At 48.4% G+C, this 19,218-nt stretch overlaps 1 protein-coding gene across 1 annotated transcript in view; it reads right to left on the bottom strand.

Moving 5' to 3' along the window:
• Positions 1–19,218, bottom strand: part of SCARA5 (scavenger receptor class A member 5) — a 96,864-nt gene that overhangs the window by 18,977 nt on the left and 58,669 nt on the right. Inside the window, exons 4-7 of the mRNA XM_087815976.1 lie at positions 15,395–16,069; positions 5,890–5,970; positions 3,308–3,406; positions 1,073–1,129 (exon numbers count right to left, since the gene is read on the bottom strand). Coding sequence (XP_087672102.1) covers positions 1,073–1,129; positions 3,308–3,406; positions 5,890–5,970; positions 15,395–16,069 — 912 coding nt within the window. The remainder of the gene's footprint in view (positions 1–1,072; positions 1,130–3,307; positions 3,407–5,889; positions 5,971–15,394; positions 16,070–19,218) is intronic.

Here is a 19,218-nt window from a genome sequence, read left to right as displayed (position 1 = left end):
ACCTACTGAAACCAAAGATGGGCCTTAGGGAAACTCTCAATCTGGGTCCAAAGTGTGAATCTGCAGAAGTGTATGTCCCTGAGTGTCTAGAGTAGAACCTGGAGGCAGGCACTTTCCCAGCTATCTCCCTGGAGAGCCAAGACTGCAGTACAGATCCCTGGAAGGGGGCAATCCGTTTATGCCTCACACTGGGTGGCAGCATTTCAGAGCCCAGCAAATACTAGATGTCGGCATTTTTTTACAACTTGGTTAGGAGACACTATTCATTGAGACTTGGCTAGGAGACTCATTCTCTTCTGGCAATCTCTCCAAGGTTCTACATGTAGCGGGGAGACTAAACCCTAGAAAAGGGTGTTACCTAGATAAGCGGGCTCGCCTTGTAAACATTTTAGGAAGGACCCTTGTCAGAAAGACACCCTTCCCTAGACTCAGTGGTCTGCCAGATACTGAGATCCCTCGCACCTCTGCTCAGTTAGTGGCAAAGGAGGAAAACAGAAGGGATTCTGCTTTGCCTCCATGCCTTTCCCCACATTAAGTACCCAGGGAAGTCATGCATTTCTAACGAGGTCAGTAACTGAATTTTAGCAAGCATCTTCAATGATTTCAGGAAGTATGTCTGAATTGGTATATTACATAGAATAATAATGAACACTTACAGAGTCCTAACCGCCTGCTCAGGCACTGTAATATGCACTTTATGTGGATTAAGTCATTTAATGCTCACAGTGATCCTATGATGTATGGGCTCTTTTATGCTCATTCTATAGATGAGAAAACTGAGGCCCAGAGATTACATAGCTAGCTAGTGAGGCAGCCAGGGGGGAGCCCAGGCAGTCTGCCTCCAGGCCCTTCCACAAAATCACTGGGCTTATACCACACCTGGGAACGTGGCCTGTGCCCCTGGAGTATACCTGTCACTTGCTGGAGCCCTGACACAGGTAGGGGGCTTCTTTGACACCAAAGCCCTGCCCCTGGATCCAGCCCCTGGACCCCCAAACTTGTGGGGCTTCCTGGGTGACAGATACTCTTATGCTGACACAAAATCCAGTGACCCCCAATAAAATTTCCTTACTGGCATCCCCCGCTCTGTCTCCTTTATCTCCTTTCTCTCCTTTTGGTCCTCGGTCACCTGAAACAGAGGAGAAAACTGGCATTGGAAACGGAAATCAGTCCTAATGGTAATTAATGTACTCTCTGCAGGAGACATATTAACCTAGGACCAGGGAGAGCCTTAGGAGGGCAGGGCATGGCAGGAGAGGGCCGCCGGTCCTGGTCACCCTGGGAGGGAGGAGGCGCCCAGCTGAGGAGTTTCGTTTCCTCCTCATTAAAGCCTCGAAAACCAGCACAGACTAAAGGGGTCTTTGGTCTTTCTCATCTCCTCGGCCCACTTCCCACTCTGAGATATATCCGTTTCTTCCATGTCTTGGGACTTATTTTATTGGTCAATTTATTTTGTCCATTAGATTCCACAGATAAATGAGATCATGTGATATTTGTCTTTCTCTGACTGGCTTGTTTTACTTAGCATAATACTCTCCAGGTCCAGAGCCCATGGACACAGACAAAAGTGTGGTGAAGACCTAGGGGGAGTGGGAAGAGGGGCGGGGCTGAGGGGGTAGGAAATGGGGGACATCTATAATACTGTCAACAATAAAAATATATAAAAATAAATAAATAAAAGACGCCTAAACAAAAGAAAGTAAATTTGAATTATTTTAAAATGCAGGGGTCATATGTCTTTTTCATTGTTACATTCCTAGTGATGCTAATTATTCTTAGCTGGTACCTGGCACTCAATAAATATTTGTGGACTGAATAAACACATCCTTCTTATAAATTAAAAAAAAAAAGAGTACATGGTATTCAGCAGAAAGAAGACAAAGCAAAGATATTTCTATTAAACACTCAAGGTTTTAGAAGTCCACATCCAAGTTTGCGCTAATAAGCAATAAGAAGAGGGAAGGAAGAAGGGTCTTCAGTTACCTAGAGAGAGACTCAGGTTCTCCGGTTCTGTGTTAGGCAGATTCACTAGTGGGGGAGGCTATAAAACACGAGGGAGTGTTCCCAGGGAATTGTGCCATCTCCTTCCCAGGAAACAGAAGAACAGAGCTCTTTTCCCAGGTAGCATCTCACCCTACAAAGAAGTAGTAGGTCCTGACACCACTCAAACAGGTGTTACAATGATGAGGTAATTCTTCCTTCAGAAAGCAATCTACAAATTTTAATTTGGCCCATGGCATGGTGTCTGGTGAAAATATGCAAGCCAGCAAGTTCCAGGGGAGGATACCAAGTATGACCCAAGTTTTGAAAAAAACAAAGGCAACCATATATGTAAATATGAATGTGGTTAGAAAAAGGTCTGGCAGGATATGCTCCAAACTGTTTATAGTAAGAGCATAAGGGACCAAGGGAGAGGGGGCTGACTTTCGACTTTATAGTCCATGTTTCTGTTTGTTAATTTTTTTTCAACAAGCATGTTTTGCTTTGGTACTTTGTTTCAAAATCAATTTTAAAAAATGTGGATCATAAAAGGAAGGAAAACCTCAGCCTCTTTAATCACCAACCAGAAAGTAGAATAAAAGTTCCCAGTGATGCAAGATTAAGAGACCATCCTAGACATGGGGTGGGAATGAATAACAGCACGTTTTTCTTAGATTTCATTTTAACAAGTGAGGAGATCGAACCTGGGGAAAAAGCATATTTCTTCATTGTCTTCTGTAATGAGGGAGGTTTGGACACTCTCGAAATAAATGTGGAAAGACAGGGACTGACTAAAAAGTGGGCTCCCTTGAAAACAAATAAGGTGGCTATCAATAGGAAGAAAAATCAGAAGAAACACTATCGGCAATGTAAAGCTGAGAATGGATTAAAATTTGACATATTTGGGGAACACAAAGACGATGATGGACTGTGAGGAAGGTGGCAGTACTGGAGAGGAGCTGGAAATCCTGGGTCTGCAGCCTCTGTTTCTCCTGCAGGCTCTCTCCTGGCTTGGCTTCCTCTGAGCTGCAACCAGTAGTAATGCTGGTTCTCCTGTGCATTTTGACAGCACTTCAGAGCTTACAAAGTGTTTTCACATGTATACATCCCACTGAATCCTCATGACAGCTCTGTGAAATATGGCATCATGAGAATTTCTGGTTTGGGGATAAAGAAACTGATGGTGAATGATGAGAGTAAATGACTTGCTCAAAGTCACTCAGCTGGTGAGTGGCAGAGCCAGAATTCAGAGCCAGTCCACCTACTGCAATGCTCATGCTGGTGCCCAGGGGCCAACCTGAGCAAGGGTGCTGAGATTCATTATTACCTTTGAACCCGCGCATGCCCATCACTCCTGTGGCTCCGGGCCTCCCATCATCACCCTTGGGGCCAGGCAGTCCTGGAGTTCCTCTCTCCCCTGGTAGACCTGGGGAGACAAGAGACAAGTTGGGGCCCTTAGAGGTCATTGTTTGGCTCAGCAGTTGACTTTAACCATTAACCCTCCCGTTGCCTCTGCTTCTTGATTCCTCTCAAGTATCTTAAAGATGCTGGAGAGGTGGTGTCCCAAAGGTCAGTGTAAACCTGCCCCATTGACACCTTTTATCCAGTTAGGCTGGACACTTCCCCCCAAAAAATCCAATTCTACTGTGAGTGATGGTGGTGGTGCCAACCCCATTTGGGAGGTGTCCCTTTATCTTTAACTGTGCTAGAGATTTAGATTTGGCCAAGTTTTTCTTTTTGAGCATTTTTTGGAATATATATATATATATATATATATATATATTTAATGTCTTTATTGATTTCAGAGAGAGGAAGAAAGAGAGAGATAGAAACATCAATGATGAGAGTCATTGATCGGCTACCTCCCATATGCCCCCTGTAGGGGATTGAGCCCACTACCCAGGCATGTGCCCTGACTGGGAATCGAACTGAAATCTCCTGGACCCTAGGTCAATGCTCAACCACTGAGCCATGCCAGCTGGGCTCACTTTGGAGTATTTTTTATGTGCCAGGCACTGCTCTGGATGCTTTGTATAAAGTATCTTATTTAACTCTCACGATAAACTAAGGTAAGTATTTTTTCACTTGTGTCACGAATGAGGAAACTGAGGCCCAGAGAGATTAAGTAACCTGCTCATGGTCACACAGCAGAGTGACCATGAGGCTGGATCTGAGCCCTGGTCTTTCTGAACTAAAAGCTCAGGGTTGGTCGACTTCATCTCACACTGATGAAAAAGATTTACTGGTACTTAGGGTGGGTGGAAGATGAAATAGCTCCCATCAGATTTAAGAAAAAAATCAAAAGGTCCCTTCCTGTGGTAAACACAGGGAAGTCTAGGGACAGGGATTGTAGGCTGAGGAGGAGGGGTAAAGTCAGCAAGGTCAGTAAATGGGACGGATGGCCTGCTGGTAGAGCAGGCCCTAGGGCTCCTGAGCAGGAGGCCCCACAGCCACTGTCCGAATGCCACCAGGGAGAGCCAGAATCAACAAACACTCTCACCCAGTGGCTCACAGTTATCTCTGCAAAGGAAAGAAGCCTTCATTAATTGATTAACTGTTCTTTGCTGCATTGAATGTTAGCTGGTTTTCTTTGGGCTTTTTCTCTGATGTGGAAAAACCTGTCTCCCACTAATTATTTCTCTAGAGTTAATTTCAAATGGCTGGAAGAGGGCAAGTGGTCCCAAGAGGGTGGCAGGACCTCAGAGAAGGGCTTAATTTTTTTTTTTTCCTTCCTAACACAATGCTCTTAGAGTCCAATGGCCCTGATGCCACAGAATGCGACTCTACTGCAGGATGTGCCCAGGGCTCCCCATCCTATAATTTACTAAAGCTGGAAAAGGAGTGCTGCAGCACTGGGAGCCCTGGGCATCCCCAATTTTGAGCGTAGGGAGCTCCCTTGAGAGGAGGAGGCAGGGCGTGGAGGCCAGGCCATGGGCTCTCCCTCCACCAGCCCTGCCTCCACCCCTGCTTGCAACTTCCTTAGAGATTTAGAAAGGAGATGGTTTGGAGGTATGATTCCTGGTATAAATAAGCAGACACCTTTCCCTAGACAAACTCCTTTTCTTATGTTATGCAGAAGATTTTACACTCTCCTAGAAAAATGTTGCTCACAGTAGAGGCTCAGGAATGGACAGACTGGGACTCAAAGTTTGATAAAGTAATGGAACAGGAACTTCTGAGACAATAAGACTAAGAACATACAGCACATCCTTGAATAACATCACTTCATTCAATGTCATTTCGTTATAACATTGACAGGATGCCGTAGGAACTTAATGCATTTATATCAATTAGCCTATGGTGAAATTGGTTCAGTATACGTTGCTTCACTTAAAATCACAGAACCCATTGATGACATTAAGTGATGACTTACTGTATTCTCTCCAGAAGGCCAGAAAGCACCCTCCCTACCAGCCACTGGATCTCCAGAGCTGTCACTAGTGTACGTAGCAGGAGAGAGAGAGAGGTAGGAGAGGAGCAGGTGTTTATTGACCTGCGCAGGTTCAGCAGGAGGTGGGGGTGTCAGGTGCCTGGTGATTCATTGAGGGGGCACCGCATCATTGGAGAGTTGGTCTGGATCGCAGAACACCCTCAATTCCTTCTGAAGGCCCTGATTACATGGACCCTGTCTCCTGGGGTGGAAAGTGGCTTCAGGGAGCTGTGAGCCTCTCATGTACCCTTTTCCTTCAAATCCTGGTATTTTCTATGAAAAAATATTTGCTCTGTCCTATTGTTACACCAATAACCTATCAGTCTCTTAACAGAACAGACCATTTGAGGCTGAGTTGATTGTGCACTCTCCCAGGGAGCCCCGCAACAAATACCAATGAGAAAGGACAGGTCAGGAATGGATAGGGAGCCCCTCCCCTTCCTATATGCCCAGGTGCCCCCCAGGGGCTTCCCCATTACCTCGAAGTCCAGGTAATCCAGGGATTCCAGGCTCGCCTTCCTTCCCTTCATCGCCTTGATCACCTTTGGGGCCTGGTGGTCCTGAAAGGGTTTCAAACAGCACCAAGATTAAAGGGTGGCTTCTGGAACAGGCCCCCTACAGAGGAAACATAAACTCCCTGCTGAAAAGAGAAAGGGTCAGCATGATGCTTTTGAAGGGTCCAGAGCTCCACCTTGCCCAGTCTTGCAGGTGTGGGTCGGGGAATCAGAGAAAGCTTCCTGGAAGAAGTAACATCCAAAATAAAATTTCAAGGCAGAACAGAAAGTGGCTAAGTAAAAGAAGGAGGGGTGTGTGTGTGAGGAACTGAATGTCTTTGCCCCCCAAATGCATATGTTGAAGCCCTGACCCTCAGTGTGATGGCATTAGGAGATGGGGCTTTTGGGAAGTGATTAGGGTTAGAGAGGGTGGAGCTCTCATGACGGGATTAGTGCCCTTGTAAGAAGAGACACCAGAGACTCCTCTCACTCCCTCCTTCCTTCTCGCTGGTGAGCATGCTTTCTCTGCCATGTGAGAATACAGCAGGAAGGCGTCCATCTGCAAGCTAGGAACAGGACTCTCATCAGCACCTATCCATGCCAGCACCCCAATCTCAGACTTCCAGCCCCAAAACTGTGAGAAAGAAATATCTGCTCTTTAAACCACCCAGTCTATGGTGCCTCGTTATAGCAGCCAGAACAGATTAAGTCAGAGTGAAAGGGGGTATTTCCAGGCTGAGGGAACAGTCCCTTTAAGAACTTAAAGATAAGAAGGAGACCTGTGAGCCATGATGAGATTAGAAGTTGGGGGGCACATGATGGGATAAGAAGGGTGAGGAAGTGGAGGGTCCTGGGAGGCCAGGCCTAAGTGCTGGACTTGACCCTGAGGGCACAAGACCCCACAGGAGGGGCTGAGAGAAGAGCATGATCAGGTCTGTGCACAGAAAAGACCACTCAGGCTGCAGTGTTGGAAAAGGGGGGACAGGAGGGGGCTATACCCCAGGTGACAGGTGGCAGAGCCACGAATTAGTGGCGATCGGAAGGGATGTGAGCAGCTGGTTGGAAGTAGAAGAGACAGAACTTGGCTAAACGTAGGAGAAGGTAGGGGAGGCAGCCAGGATCACGTTCAGATTTCTGGCTGAAGCACCTGGATGGGAGAAGGGCTTTCTAATGGTTCCTGAGCAGGGCTTCCCTCCAGGGCGATACTCCAGCGTGGCAGGCATTCTAGCGTCCATGATTGGACCCAGTCTCCACAAGAAAGCTTGGTGGCCTGAGGCCACACAGCCAGCTAGTGAGTGAAGGAGCCACGGTTTCAACTCAGGGCTGTCTGGCCCCCCGTCTGCCTCACTCATGGTGCTAGACATCTCGCCATTCCCAGAATACAGTGACCCTTCCCACCACCGCAGGCTGCTGCTCCCAGGCTGGCGAGCCCTGGAGCCCTCCCTGTCCATCTGTCATCACTACCTGCCCCCCACACCCCAGGGGCTGCTCACTGCCACCCTCTTTACCAGACCTTCTCTGATCCATCACTTCTGCTGAAAGTGGGCAAGGCCTGTTGGAATGCATGTACTTGGTGCCATGTGACATTTTCCTCACAATGCCTTGTCCTGTAGTCATAGGTGTATGTGTTCTCTTTTTCCTAACCAGTGGCCAGCTCCCTGAGACAGGACTACGTCCTTGACATCCCTGTTCCAGCTGGGAAGGCTCAGATTCTAAGCTCCCCACTCTTGCTGCTTTGTGAGAAAAGTAGAGGAGTGAAGAAAATGGTCAACCATATTTTACAGGGTTGAAGAGTACCCCTCAAAATTCACGTCCACCCAGAACTTCAGAATATGGCCTTACTTGGAAACAGGGTCTTTGCAGATGTAATTAGTTAATATAAGGTCACACCGGAGTAGGGAGGTCCTTAACCCAATGACTGGTGTCCTTATAAGGAGAGAAAGCACAGACAGACACACAGGGAGAATGCCATGTGATGATGGAGGCAGACACTGGAGTGATGTGTCTACAAGCCTTGCAACGCCACGGTTTCTGGCAACATCGAAGTTAAAAGAGGCCAAGAAGGATCCTCAAGCTTTCAGAGGGAGTATGGCTCTGTGCACCACTTGATTTCAGACCTCCAGCCTCCAGAACTGTGAGAGAATAAACTTCTGTTGTTTTAAGCTACCAGTCTGTGGTACTTTGTTATGGCAGTCCTAGGAAACCAAAACATGTATACTCGCAGCATAGCAGTAGTATCTTGCACAATAAATATTTGATGAATGAATGGGTATATGAGATCAGAGGGTGTTAATACATACAAAACAACCAGGAGGCCAAGATCAAGATGTACTGATACATTCCAAAAGTTGGCACTGTCCTCAGACCCTAACCAAAAGTAGACAGCTGTTTAATAATTCAATGGCACAGGCACAGAGAAAGAGTAATCAACAATTTAAAAATGCACGAGTTACACAAGTCGTTTGAGGACTGGGTTTTGGAGCCCTCTTTCTATTTTCTATGAAGAAAAGCAAAGTCAGACTGGTCCATATTGATCCCAGTTTTCAGGTGACAGAGTTGAGACACAGAACCTGTTTAGAACACAACTAAGATTATAGAGCAAAGGAGACATAGCAAAAAATCAGATCAGCTTCCCAGCGCCCATCCCAGCAGCCTCTGGCCAGGGCAGGGCTGAAGAAAGGGGACAGAGAGAGGTCCCTGGGTCTCTGCACTCCTTCAGCTGCCGCAGGGGTGGACTCCCTTCCCCTGGCCCCAGCACATCCCAACCCTTTTCACTCTCCTCTGCTCCCTCCACCCCTCCTCACGTGGAACCCAGAGCTCCAGGAATTGAGCAGGTCAAGGCTGCAATGGACCAGACATTCCAATTTGTTCTCTTCACTCCAATGGGTGAGACTCAACATATGGACCTTCCCTAGAGTGAGTCTCACAAAGGGAGGACACTGCCCAGCAGAATGACCCTGATGGTGGGGCATCAGGGTGGCAGAGATAATTTAGAAGGTAGGGGTTGATTATGGATACAGAGCCTCTTGAGTTCCAGGTGCTGGTCCTAGAAGGTCTAAGTAAAAATTCCTTTCATGGGCATTTGTAGTGATGAGTAAGTAGATTAAATGGTGTAACGGATATAAAAGGGCTTGGTAACTGTTGAGAGACAAGGTCATCCTTGACAGTCTGTACCCCACTTTTCACAACCCTTTATCAGAATGATTCTAAGATGACTGCATGTGAGGATTCTAACCTGCACCTGAAATCACCCTGTCAAGCTTGGCTGGGTCATTCAGAGTCAGGTCTGAAAAACATCCTTCACTTGGACATGGTTTTTAAGACACAAATAAGGGATTAGTGAGGCCTGTACTAAAGATTAATTGGGAAGAAGTTGGGGTGGAAGGGAAAGACGACTGCCTGTTTCCAAACCTGAGTCACCTCCTTAGGTGGTGCTGGCCCAGCAGACTGAGGAGCCTAAAACGTGGCCAGTCTGAGTCTCATGGGCCAGGCTGCTTAGTGCTCTGTGGAATAAAATGCCTCTTCAAGTCATTGCCGCTCATGTGTAATGCACTCCTGGGACCCCACTTTTTATCATTTGCTCAGGAATCCAGGCTAAAAGTCTTGAGCTTGCTTTGTCACTCCTGCCTTTGCTCTGCCTTCTGAGGCTGTTACTCTTCAAGGCTCGTCCTTGAGGAGATTCCCACATCTGTCTCTCTCCTTCCTCATGGGCACCAGGCTCGTTGGGTCCTCCTGGCCTTGCTCCCAGCCTTTTGTGAGACCTTTGTCTCCATGTTCTCTCTGCAACCCTGTTCATGCTCATTCTGTTCATTAATCTCATCAAATCAAATGGCCTCGGTACCCCGCAGGTCACTCCCAACTGATCCATGCACACCTACAGTCTGATGCTTCTGGACACAAACTTTCTCCCACCTCAGCAAAAATATTCTCCTCACGATGCCCCCCAAATCCTTTCCTTTCTAAGCGTCCTGTCCCTCTTAGCCCTGGAGCTCACCTTTACGCACACCCTTCTGGCCTCTTAGGGCACGAGAGCAGAGCCCCCACATTTCAGAGCTGGAAAGAACACCAGACACTACTGTGCACAAGCTCCCCACAGGGGGCAGCTTGGAGCCTGGCCAGGTCATCCTGTGCTCACTCGCTGGGCACAGCCACTCACCTCCAACAGTGGTCTCCAAAGAGGACTGGTCTTTCTATAGGGCTAGAGCTCCCCTCTCTGTGGCCCTGTGCCTCACATAGCACCTGGCACACAGCAGGGACTCAAGAATGGCTTCTGGACAGTCATAAAAGCCATTTCAGTATCCATGGTCCCAATAGTACCCAGATAAGCCTTTTAACTTCTCAACTTTATACACTGTCACTTTTCTACCCCTGGAGCAGGCCAGAGCATGGAAGTGAGCTGGGATGAGGAGGAGCGGGGTCTATTTCTCCTCAATCATGGAAATGGGCCCAGAGCCCCCTCTACTATGCTTCTGGTCCGCTGCGCCAGCTTCTCCTTCCTGCCTGCCTCCTAGAGGGGCGTGGGGAGTGGGACACCTGTGCCTGGGGTCCCCTCTCAGAGCTTGTCCACTCCCCCACACTGCTCCAGGGCCGTTCTGCCCTCACCCAGCTGCCTGTGAGCCACTCCAGCTGGAAGCATCTCCAGAACAAAACAAAGAATATGTGACCCAGCGTTTGGGAGAAACACCAGGACTCTTCTGGGAACCAGCCCACAGGGAGGGAAAAGCAGCCTGCTCCCCCTTCCCGGATCCTGGAACTAGCGATGGGGCGGGGGACGTGCGTGTGCCGGAATCTGGACAGCAACCTGCCAAGAACAAGTTCTCATGATAGCTGATAAAGTGGGCCCGACGCCAGCACAGCAGTGACCCAAATCATAATGTAAATACCACCCCAGAAGCATGCTAATTCCGGGGCGGCTCATGGGGGTGGAGCTCCTCTATTAATTACTCCACTTCCATGTCCCTGATGTCGCCGGGACACTGGATTCTCCAATCCGTGCTATCACCTTCATACTCGTGCATGCTCTCTCACTTCCCTCATCCCCGGCATCCTCTCACCACCCTGGGCATGCAGACGGGAAGGGATTGTCAGCCCCATTTCACCACTGAGGAAACTCGTACCCAGAAGTGCAGGTGGTCCTGCAGGGCCAGTTCTCCTCTGAACCTTAAGGGCAGAGGGGGTGGTGGGTGGGGCTGGGTACAAGTGCTAATTTTCACAGTCCGCTCTCCTTTTCCTTCCCAGCAGTCAGACACAGAAGGTGAAAGGACAGAGTGCCACACAGCCCTCCCAGGGAGTCGCTGCCCAGCCCATGCTTCCCAGTCTTCAGTTAGGAGAAACACCATCTCCATGTTGCTCTGATCGGAGATACACAACACCTCCAACACATCCCTCTTCACTCAAGGCCAAAGTCCCAATGTCCAAGGCTGGAAGCCATGGCTCCACAACATTACGCCATCCCTTTATAAACATTTGTTGAACTAGACTCCCTACTAGATGGCGTTTTTCCCCCAAAAAAGCAACCTGCAGATAAATTTGCTTTGCCAACTTGTTTTCATGAATCAAGGGATGTGTTTTCTAGTTCCAGCTGGGCCACTGCCTCAGGATTTGACTTGGGCAAGTCATTTCCCCTCTCCGAGCCTTAGGGTCCTCAACAAGAGGAATGGACTAGATGATTTTGAAGACCTGTTATGTGATTCTATAAAAGGACCATCTGAATCTGGCTGGAGAGTTCTGCCTTCAGGCCTTTGCTCTCACCTTCCCCCTCCTGCTGTGTCTCCTCTCTCTGGTTACCTTCCCCCATCCTGGTGTGCCTCCTCTCTCTGATCACCTTTCCCCCTCCTGGTGTGCTTCCTCTCTCTGGTTACCTTCCCCATCCTGGTGTGCCTCTTCTCTCTGATCATCTGTTTTCAAAGCCACAGACAGATTTCAACAGACCCGATTAATGCTGAAAACCCTAAGCAGAAAACAGAAAGCATCGCTGTGAATGTATACAAAAGAGAAACTGGAGACAAAATTTATGGAAAACTGTATAACAAAGTGAGAGAATGAAAACCATTTGGGGTCAAGCTCAAGAATAACATAAATAAGCTCATATTTGAAAAATATACATAGCCGAATATTTGTGGATTCCGAGCCAGGAAGAGCAAAGTGTGTGTGTGTGTGTGTGTGTGTGTGTGTGTGTGTGTGTGTGTGTGTGTAGACTAAGAGGAACTGGAAAAGCTAGGGCAGAAAGGCCATTCTAGACAGCAGTCTAGAAATTCTTTTCTGATAAAAAGCTGGGCTTATCCAAAAGCCTGGGTAGAGCTTTGTCTCAATAAGTTGAATGGTAATTGCATTCGAATATGCCTGACAGAATTCTCTTTACTCATACCAGTTGGGTCCCTGGCAACCATGAGAGAGGGAAATGGGACTTAGTGGTGATCCTGAGAGCCAGAGGGCCTGAGTGGTGGTCACCTCTGAAGAGCCAGTAGCCCATCAAGAATGCAAAGCTTGAAGACTGGGAGGCAGGCCTGGGCAGGACTGAAATGAAACTTTTAGTTCAAGAGAATCAAGTGTGAAACTTACTTTAAGAATCAAAGAAAGACTACTTGAAGAACCTTGGCAAATGAATGACCCAGAGCAGTTTCAGTTGGAGCCAAGGAGAGTGGACTTGGAAATCAAAGAACCAGTATGTAAAATATTCAGAGAGGCCCAGGAGGATGTGCCAGAGGAAGCATGGTGATGTCTGTTGACTAGGAGAGGAAGAAACAGGGGAGAGCTTGGGAAGAACTATTCCTTGAGTACAGGAATGGAGCCCAAGAGGCCATGCTCCCTTCTCTCCACGGGGAAGGCAGGATGGTCAGTGACAAGAACATGGTTTCTGAGCCAGAACGGCCCACTTTCAGACCTTGGCTTTGCCACTTGCCAATTGCTTAATAAACAGTAGGGAAGTTATTAATATTTTTCATCCACAAAATGGGGGCAATAATAACCTTTTGCAGAATGAGAGGATTAGTGGTCTTTAATGTCTTAGAGAATTTAGAGAATTAATGTAGACAAAATGTCTGGTTCATAGTAGGTCATGATCCGCTGTAGCTGCTATTATTACTAAGTACCTGCTATGGACAGGGGAGGTCAAGGAAAAGCTAAGATCACAGTGGTGTGGATTTGAAAGAAGAAATTCTACCTCCATCCCTCCTGTGATTTCTGAGAGTTGAAACCCAAAATGACCCAGGACAAGAAAACCAATCCTCTGATTGCCCAAGTTTGAGATTTACTGGTTGTTGCACAAACACTTATTGAGTCCTAGTAACATGTATTGCACTGTAAGGCGCTGGGGGATGCAGGGATGAACAGATGGGGGTGGACTGTGGTGTAGCAGAATGAGCACTGGGCGTTGGGCTAAAAGTCCTGGCTTGGACATTAAGTTATGCACTTAAATGGGTGAATCTCACAGCATTTAAATTATGCCTTATTAAAGCTGTTGAAAACAAAAGTCCTGGGTCGGATCATTACCAGCTGTTGTAGCCCCAAGTAAATCAACTATTTCCTCCTGGAGCCTCAGTTGTTTTTCTGCAGGAATCCTACCCTACCCTCGATAATGAAACCTGCCTTCCACCAACCTCACAGCTAGTCATGGGGATCCGCTTTTTTTTTTTTTAAATACATCTTTATTGATTTCAGAGAGAGGAAAGAAGAGGGAGAGAGATAGAAACATCAATGATGAGAGAGTCATTGATTGAGCCCACAACCAGGGCATGTGCCCTGACCGGGAATTGAACCCTGATTGCCTGGATCCTAGGTCAACGCTCAACCGCTGAGCTACACCCGGACGAGCGGGATCTGCTTTAAAATAAAATAATGTACCACCAAACACTCTGTGAACTGGAAAGTACTATGCAAACAGGAGGCCCCATCATTACTATTTTCTGCTCTGATCAATGTAGAAACTCAGAGGAGGGAGACTTGGGTGAGCTGGAGAGGGCAGCAGGGCTCTTGGGGCAGGGGATGGAGTGAGATCTGAAGGATTTGGGGGAGGAAGAGGAGGAGGAAGGAGGCACTACAGTAGGAGGCACAGCTGCGGCAAAGCCGTGGCAGTGGGAAAGGCCGCTGTGTCTCTGGGCCGGTGACAAGACCTGTCCCACCAGACTGGATGCTTTACACAGGACAGGGGATGCAAGCTGGCCATCTATGGACCATATATGGCCCCCAGATGTGTTGCATTTGGCCCACAGTGTTAAATAATTAAAAACTTTCTAGAACATTCTGTTTCTGGTTTCTCTTAGAAAATGGGAAGAACTTGTCAATGCCAGCCTGGCCCAAATGGGCTGGACCTGCCATAGCCCCTACCACTCCCCTGACACTGAGGTCACTTTACTCACTGACATGGCTCCACTGGCCCCTGCAGACAGTTCTATTTGCAACCCCTGCATTAGGGGGACGGCTGGAGGAGAAGGCAGGAAGGATAGGCTGGGGACAGGTATGCGATGGAAAGCTCACCCTCTCTGGGATCAGAAGGGCCTGGGTCCAAATCCTGGCACCATGACCTCCTAGCCTACAACTCTGAATCTCAGTGCCCTTGTTTTTAGAAGACATTATATGAGAGACTCGGCACCGTACCTAACATAGGTGGTGTTCAGCAATGAATTTGGCAGTACTTGGGGATCCATGGTGAGTTCTGAACTGGGGATGATGCAGGAAAAGTGCATTTCACACAAGCTGCCTCTGACAGCGATGTGCAGAGTGGACAGAAACAGGAAGGCATGGGAGAGAGGGGTGTGGGGACCAGTGACACAGAAGTGGAAGAAGGGAAATTACTTCAGAAGGCTCTAACGTCCGTGAGCCCCAAGCAAGTGTACAAATGAAAGCCTGCACAATTTTTTGCCTTTCTATTTAAGAGGTATAAGTGAAACCGACAAATTGTTAAGTAAAATATGTTCTTCTACCTGGCTGAATACAGGGTGGGGCAAAAGTAGGTGTACAGTTGTGAGTACAGAGTTTATTCTTGTATCATTTATTAATTATTGTATTATTTTCCATACAAACAAGTGTAAACTTACTTTTGCCCCACCCTGTATTGTTTTAGGTTCAAATTTGGAATTCCAGCTCCTTGTAGCTCTACCCATTGGAACAGCATGACACGGGAGGAGCACCTCCCTCTTCCCAGCCTGAGCCTGCAGCCTGACCCCCAGCCCCAAGCTCCTGGAGGTCCCAGATGGCACATACAAGCTCTGACTACCCAGTTCCCCATTAGCCACCGTTGGCCATTCTCATGCCTAGGCGAGTGGACATCGAGTGCACTCTCTGCGAGACGGGGTGTGCAGGCACAGGTACAGGCCTGGAAATGAGCGTAGGTCATTTGGGCAGAAATTTCCAGGGTCCTGTAGGGCAAGACTTAATAAAGGCGGTATGGGCTCCCAAGGTCAAGTCAGCTTGGGGAGCTAGGGGACTCCCGGGGTACACAGGGAGAGGTCCTGAGCAGGAGGGGCCCAAGCAGGCACTGTGGGCTCCCTACCTTTGGCGAGGGAGATATTCCTCAGAGCGATGGAGTGCTCCCAGTCCTTGAGGCGCAGGTCCTCTGTGATGGTGTTGAGCACGGCCAGCTCCTGCTTGAGCTGCAGCTCCATGCCCATGTGCGCCAGGCGCATGCGGCGCGTGTCCTCGCTGGCGTTGCTCACCAGCACCTGCAGGTCCTGCAGCCGCGTGCTGTGGAGGGCCACGTCGTAGGACAGGCTGTAGTTGAGGCCGCGCAGCGCGCCACCCACGTCGGCCAGCTCCTCGCCCAGGACGCCCACCCTGCGCGCCAGCCCGTCAAGCAGGCCGGCGTGGCGCCGGAGCAGCAGCTGGCTTTGGTTGCTCTCCACCTGCAGCTGGTAGAGCTCCAGCTGCGCGGTGTCGCTCTGCTGGCCCGTGTGGTCGCGCAGCAGGGCCACCGCCTGCTCTGTCTGAACCGCCTGTGCCTGCAGCCCCCACAGAGCGCCCTCCAGCCGCTGCACCACGCCCGCCAGCGCCAGCAGCGAGTCCGACTGGTTCTGGAGCGCGTCCTGCACCTTCCACACCTGCTCGGTCAGGTCCACCTGCAGCGGAGCCTGCAGTAGCCGCAGCTGCAAGTCCCTGAAGCTCTCGTTCAGCCGGTTGACATTGAGAGTCAGCACCTTCAGGTCATCGGGGGAGCTCCGGGGCCTGGACACTGAGAATGAGGAGGGTGAGAAATGAGTGCCACGAGGGAGATCCTAGGGTCCCCAGAGGCAGGCCCAGCCAGAACCTGGCATGCAATAGGTGCTCAATAAACAACAGATGAAGGGAAAGCAGAGGTGGCTATGGTTGAGCACCTTAATAGAAACCAAGCACTGTGCTAAGCCAATGGTCCCCAAACTTGTCCACCCATTAGAATCGCTTGGCCAGTTTTCCCATCTTCAGAAATTGTGCTTGAATTGGTCTGGGTATGACCTGGGCTTTGGAATTTTTAAGAGCCCGAAATAATTCTAAGGTGCAGACTAGTTTGGGAACCACTGTATTCATTTAACTATATGTATGAGGTTGATCCATATGAAATGGTCATTTCTATATGTTGGAAGTGGTCAGATATCAGCCGTTTCATGTGGCTAAGACTACAATACTGTGTGTTGATATCCTCCTAAGTCGAGAAGGCAGGTCTCATTACTGTCCTGTTAAAGTGGCCCACAGTAGCCCAGCAAGTAAGTTGTGGAGCCGGACAGCTTGCTTGCTCCAGAACCCGGGTGCTTCCTCACAAGTCTGTTCCAGAACTGCCTGCAAGAACCATGCCTACAGTAGACTCGACCAGGATCTGGGCAACACTGCTTATTTCCCGGCCTCCTGAGTTCAGGGTCCCTTTTCCTCTTGCTCACCTACTGCAGCAAGGACCTCTAGATGGGTACACATGCTTTTATATTGATAGCCTCACTTCTCTGCCTCCTCCTACCCTTCTTCTAGATCCCGTATTTCCCTCAGGCAAACACATCATGTCAGAGACTTCCCACCCTTCCTTATGGAGAGGTTTCTTTGTTGTAAGCAGGTATTTCACAATTCTAAGGGGAGAGATGTGCAACTTAAGCACTAGAATCTAGCATCCAGTATCTCCTGGAAGCTCATGGGCTGCACTGACTCAGATACACTGGGGCTGGGATCTCTAGGGATCCTTGCTGTCTGTTTGCTGTGTGCTGTCCATAGCTGTCTTCCTTTCTAGTCTGCACACTAGAGAAACGACAACCAGAGTGGGTGGTGGGGCAGAAGAGGCATGGAGGGAATTCTGCCTTGGAAATCTTGAAATAGAGAGAGCCGGAGTACTAGGTATACAGCTTATTCAAACAATAAGAACATTCTGGTAAAACAGCACTCTTCCAGAACCTCAGGTTGGGAGGGGAGAAGATTGTTTGTGAGGGTGCTTGGGCCACATGAAGACCAGCATGACAATCCTTCAGTGATACTTCCAGAAGGAGAAGCAGTTATGGAGGACACTCTGGAGGAGATAGTCATTTCAGGTTAGATTCAGAGACTCACTGGGCCAGATGGGACCACTGCAACTTTTCTCTCTCCAAGAAGATCATACTGCCAATGGTCACCCAGGCTCTGCTTATAACTGTCCCTCCACCTTTAGTTGGTTCAATTAGAACATCCTGCATTCTATTCACACTTGAAATTTGTCTCCCTATAGTTTTTATCCTCTGATCCTGCCTTCTGGGGTCATGTAGGGCTAGCGAAAAATTTTTCTCATAAGGTAGCTATTTAGAATTTCAAAAACAGTTATCATGTCCTTGCTATGTGATAAGTTTCTGGTTTAAAAACTGCAGTTCCTACACTGTTCTCTCATGACTAGGCTCTAAGCTTCCATATATCCTGGCTGCTCTCTTCTGCACATACTCCAGTATGTCAATATCCCTTTATAAAAGGTGGCATTCAATCCAAATGTGGTTTTCCAAGATGTGGACAGACTGGGCAAAGTATGGTGGAAGGATCAGCTCCTTCATTCTGGACATGATACTTCTATTAATGTGGCCAAAATTGAGCTCTGTTTCACTTCATCTCGGTTTTTCAGACTTTCACCATTGGATTTGGGTCTATGCAGTTTTTGGTGAAAATTTTCCCCAATTTACAGATGAAGAAACTGAGGCCAGGAGAGTGTATGTGATCTGTCAATGGCCTGCTTCCTGATTCCTGGTCTGGTGATTCACTCCACTGCTCTGCCACTCTGGAAAGTTAACCAGAGTTGTCAATACAAGTAAAAGTTCTGGGGAAATGGATCCATGACTCAATCACAACCCAAGTAACCACAGGAAATGTCTGCTTAAGAAATTATCATAGGCCGCAATTCGATTTTAAAGCCAGCGTGCGTGTCCAGTATTTGACCCAGATTGGTGGATAAGTTTAGAAAAAGGGCAGTTGGAAAACAGCAAGTCTGATATTGTTGTGCCAGTCTCTGCTCACAGTGTCCCTGGAGTTCAAAGAGAAACTGCAGCGTATCAGAACTAGTGAGAATACTCCGAGTTTTTGTCAATTCTGGTTTTCAAATCGGGATTGTGAGTGACTAAGAGAAACAGTGCAACCTACTTGAATTAAGTCTCAGGACTGATTTAAGGCTCCATTTTCCCAGGCCTACCAGAGGCAGCACTATGAAGTGGCCACTTCCCTTACTCTGACTCTCTTCCAGCTCCCACCAATCCCTCCTTCCCCCTTCAGGTGGTCCCCACACCTGACTGGTACCCTGTGCTCTTGGAGGTCCCTGGCCTTGCCCATAGGCCCCTTCCTCTGAGAACCTACCAGCTCTAGGGCCCTTCTCTCCGTCCAGGAAACTGAACTGAGACTTGCCTACACAGTGATGGCTGACAATCAGCTACCCCTTGTAGGAAAAGGCCAGCAAAGAACAAACAAACTGAAGGAGCTGGGTAGCAAGCTTCCCCAGAATCGCAGAAATCCCCTTGAAAACGGGGGAGACATTTCTGCCAGGAACTGAAAACAGATCCTTATCTTTCTGGGAAGCTTGCCCCCAGGAGAGTTATGGCCTTAAGAACAAATGTGAAGCATTAGCACAAAGCCATTTGTTCTTGCGCATTTTATGGTTTCTGCTGATCACTATCTCTCACACCTGCCTTTCTGTAACTCACGATAAAAATCGCTGGATGGTGGGAGGGTAGTTGCAGCGCCTCCAGAGCCTCAGCCCTCTGCATCTCCACCTAAATTCTATATTCTCCGTGTCTCGAGTTTTCTTCGCGTCCCGCGAGCACAACACCCCTTCCTAGAGAGCTCATTTGGGTCTTTCATTATTGTTTATTGCACAACCAATATAACTATGAATCCAAATAAAAGAAAGAAAAAATTATT

Source organism: Miniopterus natalensis, chromosome 4 (genome assembly GCF_054644295.1).
Source record: "Miniopterus natalensis isolate mMinNat1 chromosome 4, mMinNat1.hap1, whole genome shotgun sequence".
NCBI classification, from domain to species: Eukaryota; Metazoa; Chordata; class Mammalia; order Chiroptera; family Miniopteridae; genus Miniopterus; species Miniopterus natalensis.
The sequence above is the reverse complement of the archived record's forward strand: the minus strand, read 5'-3'. Positions and strand labels throughout refer to the sequence as shown.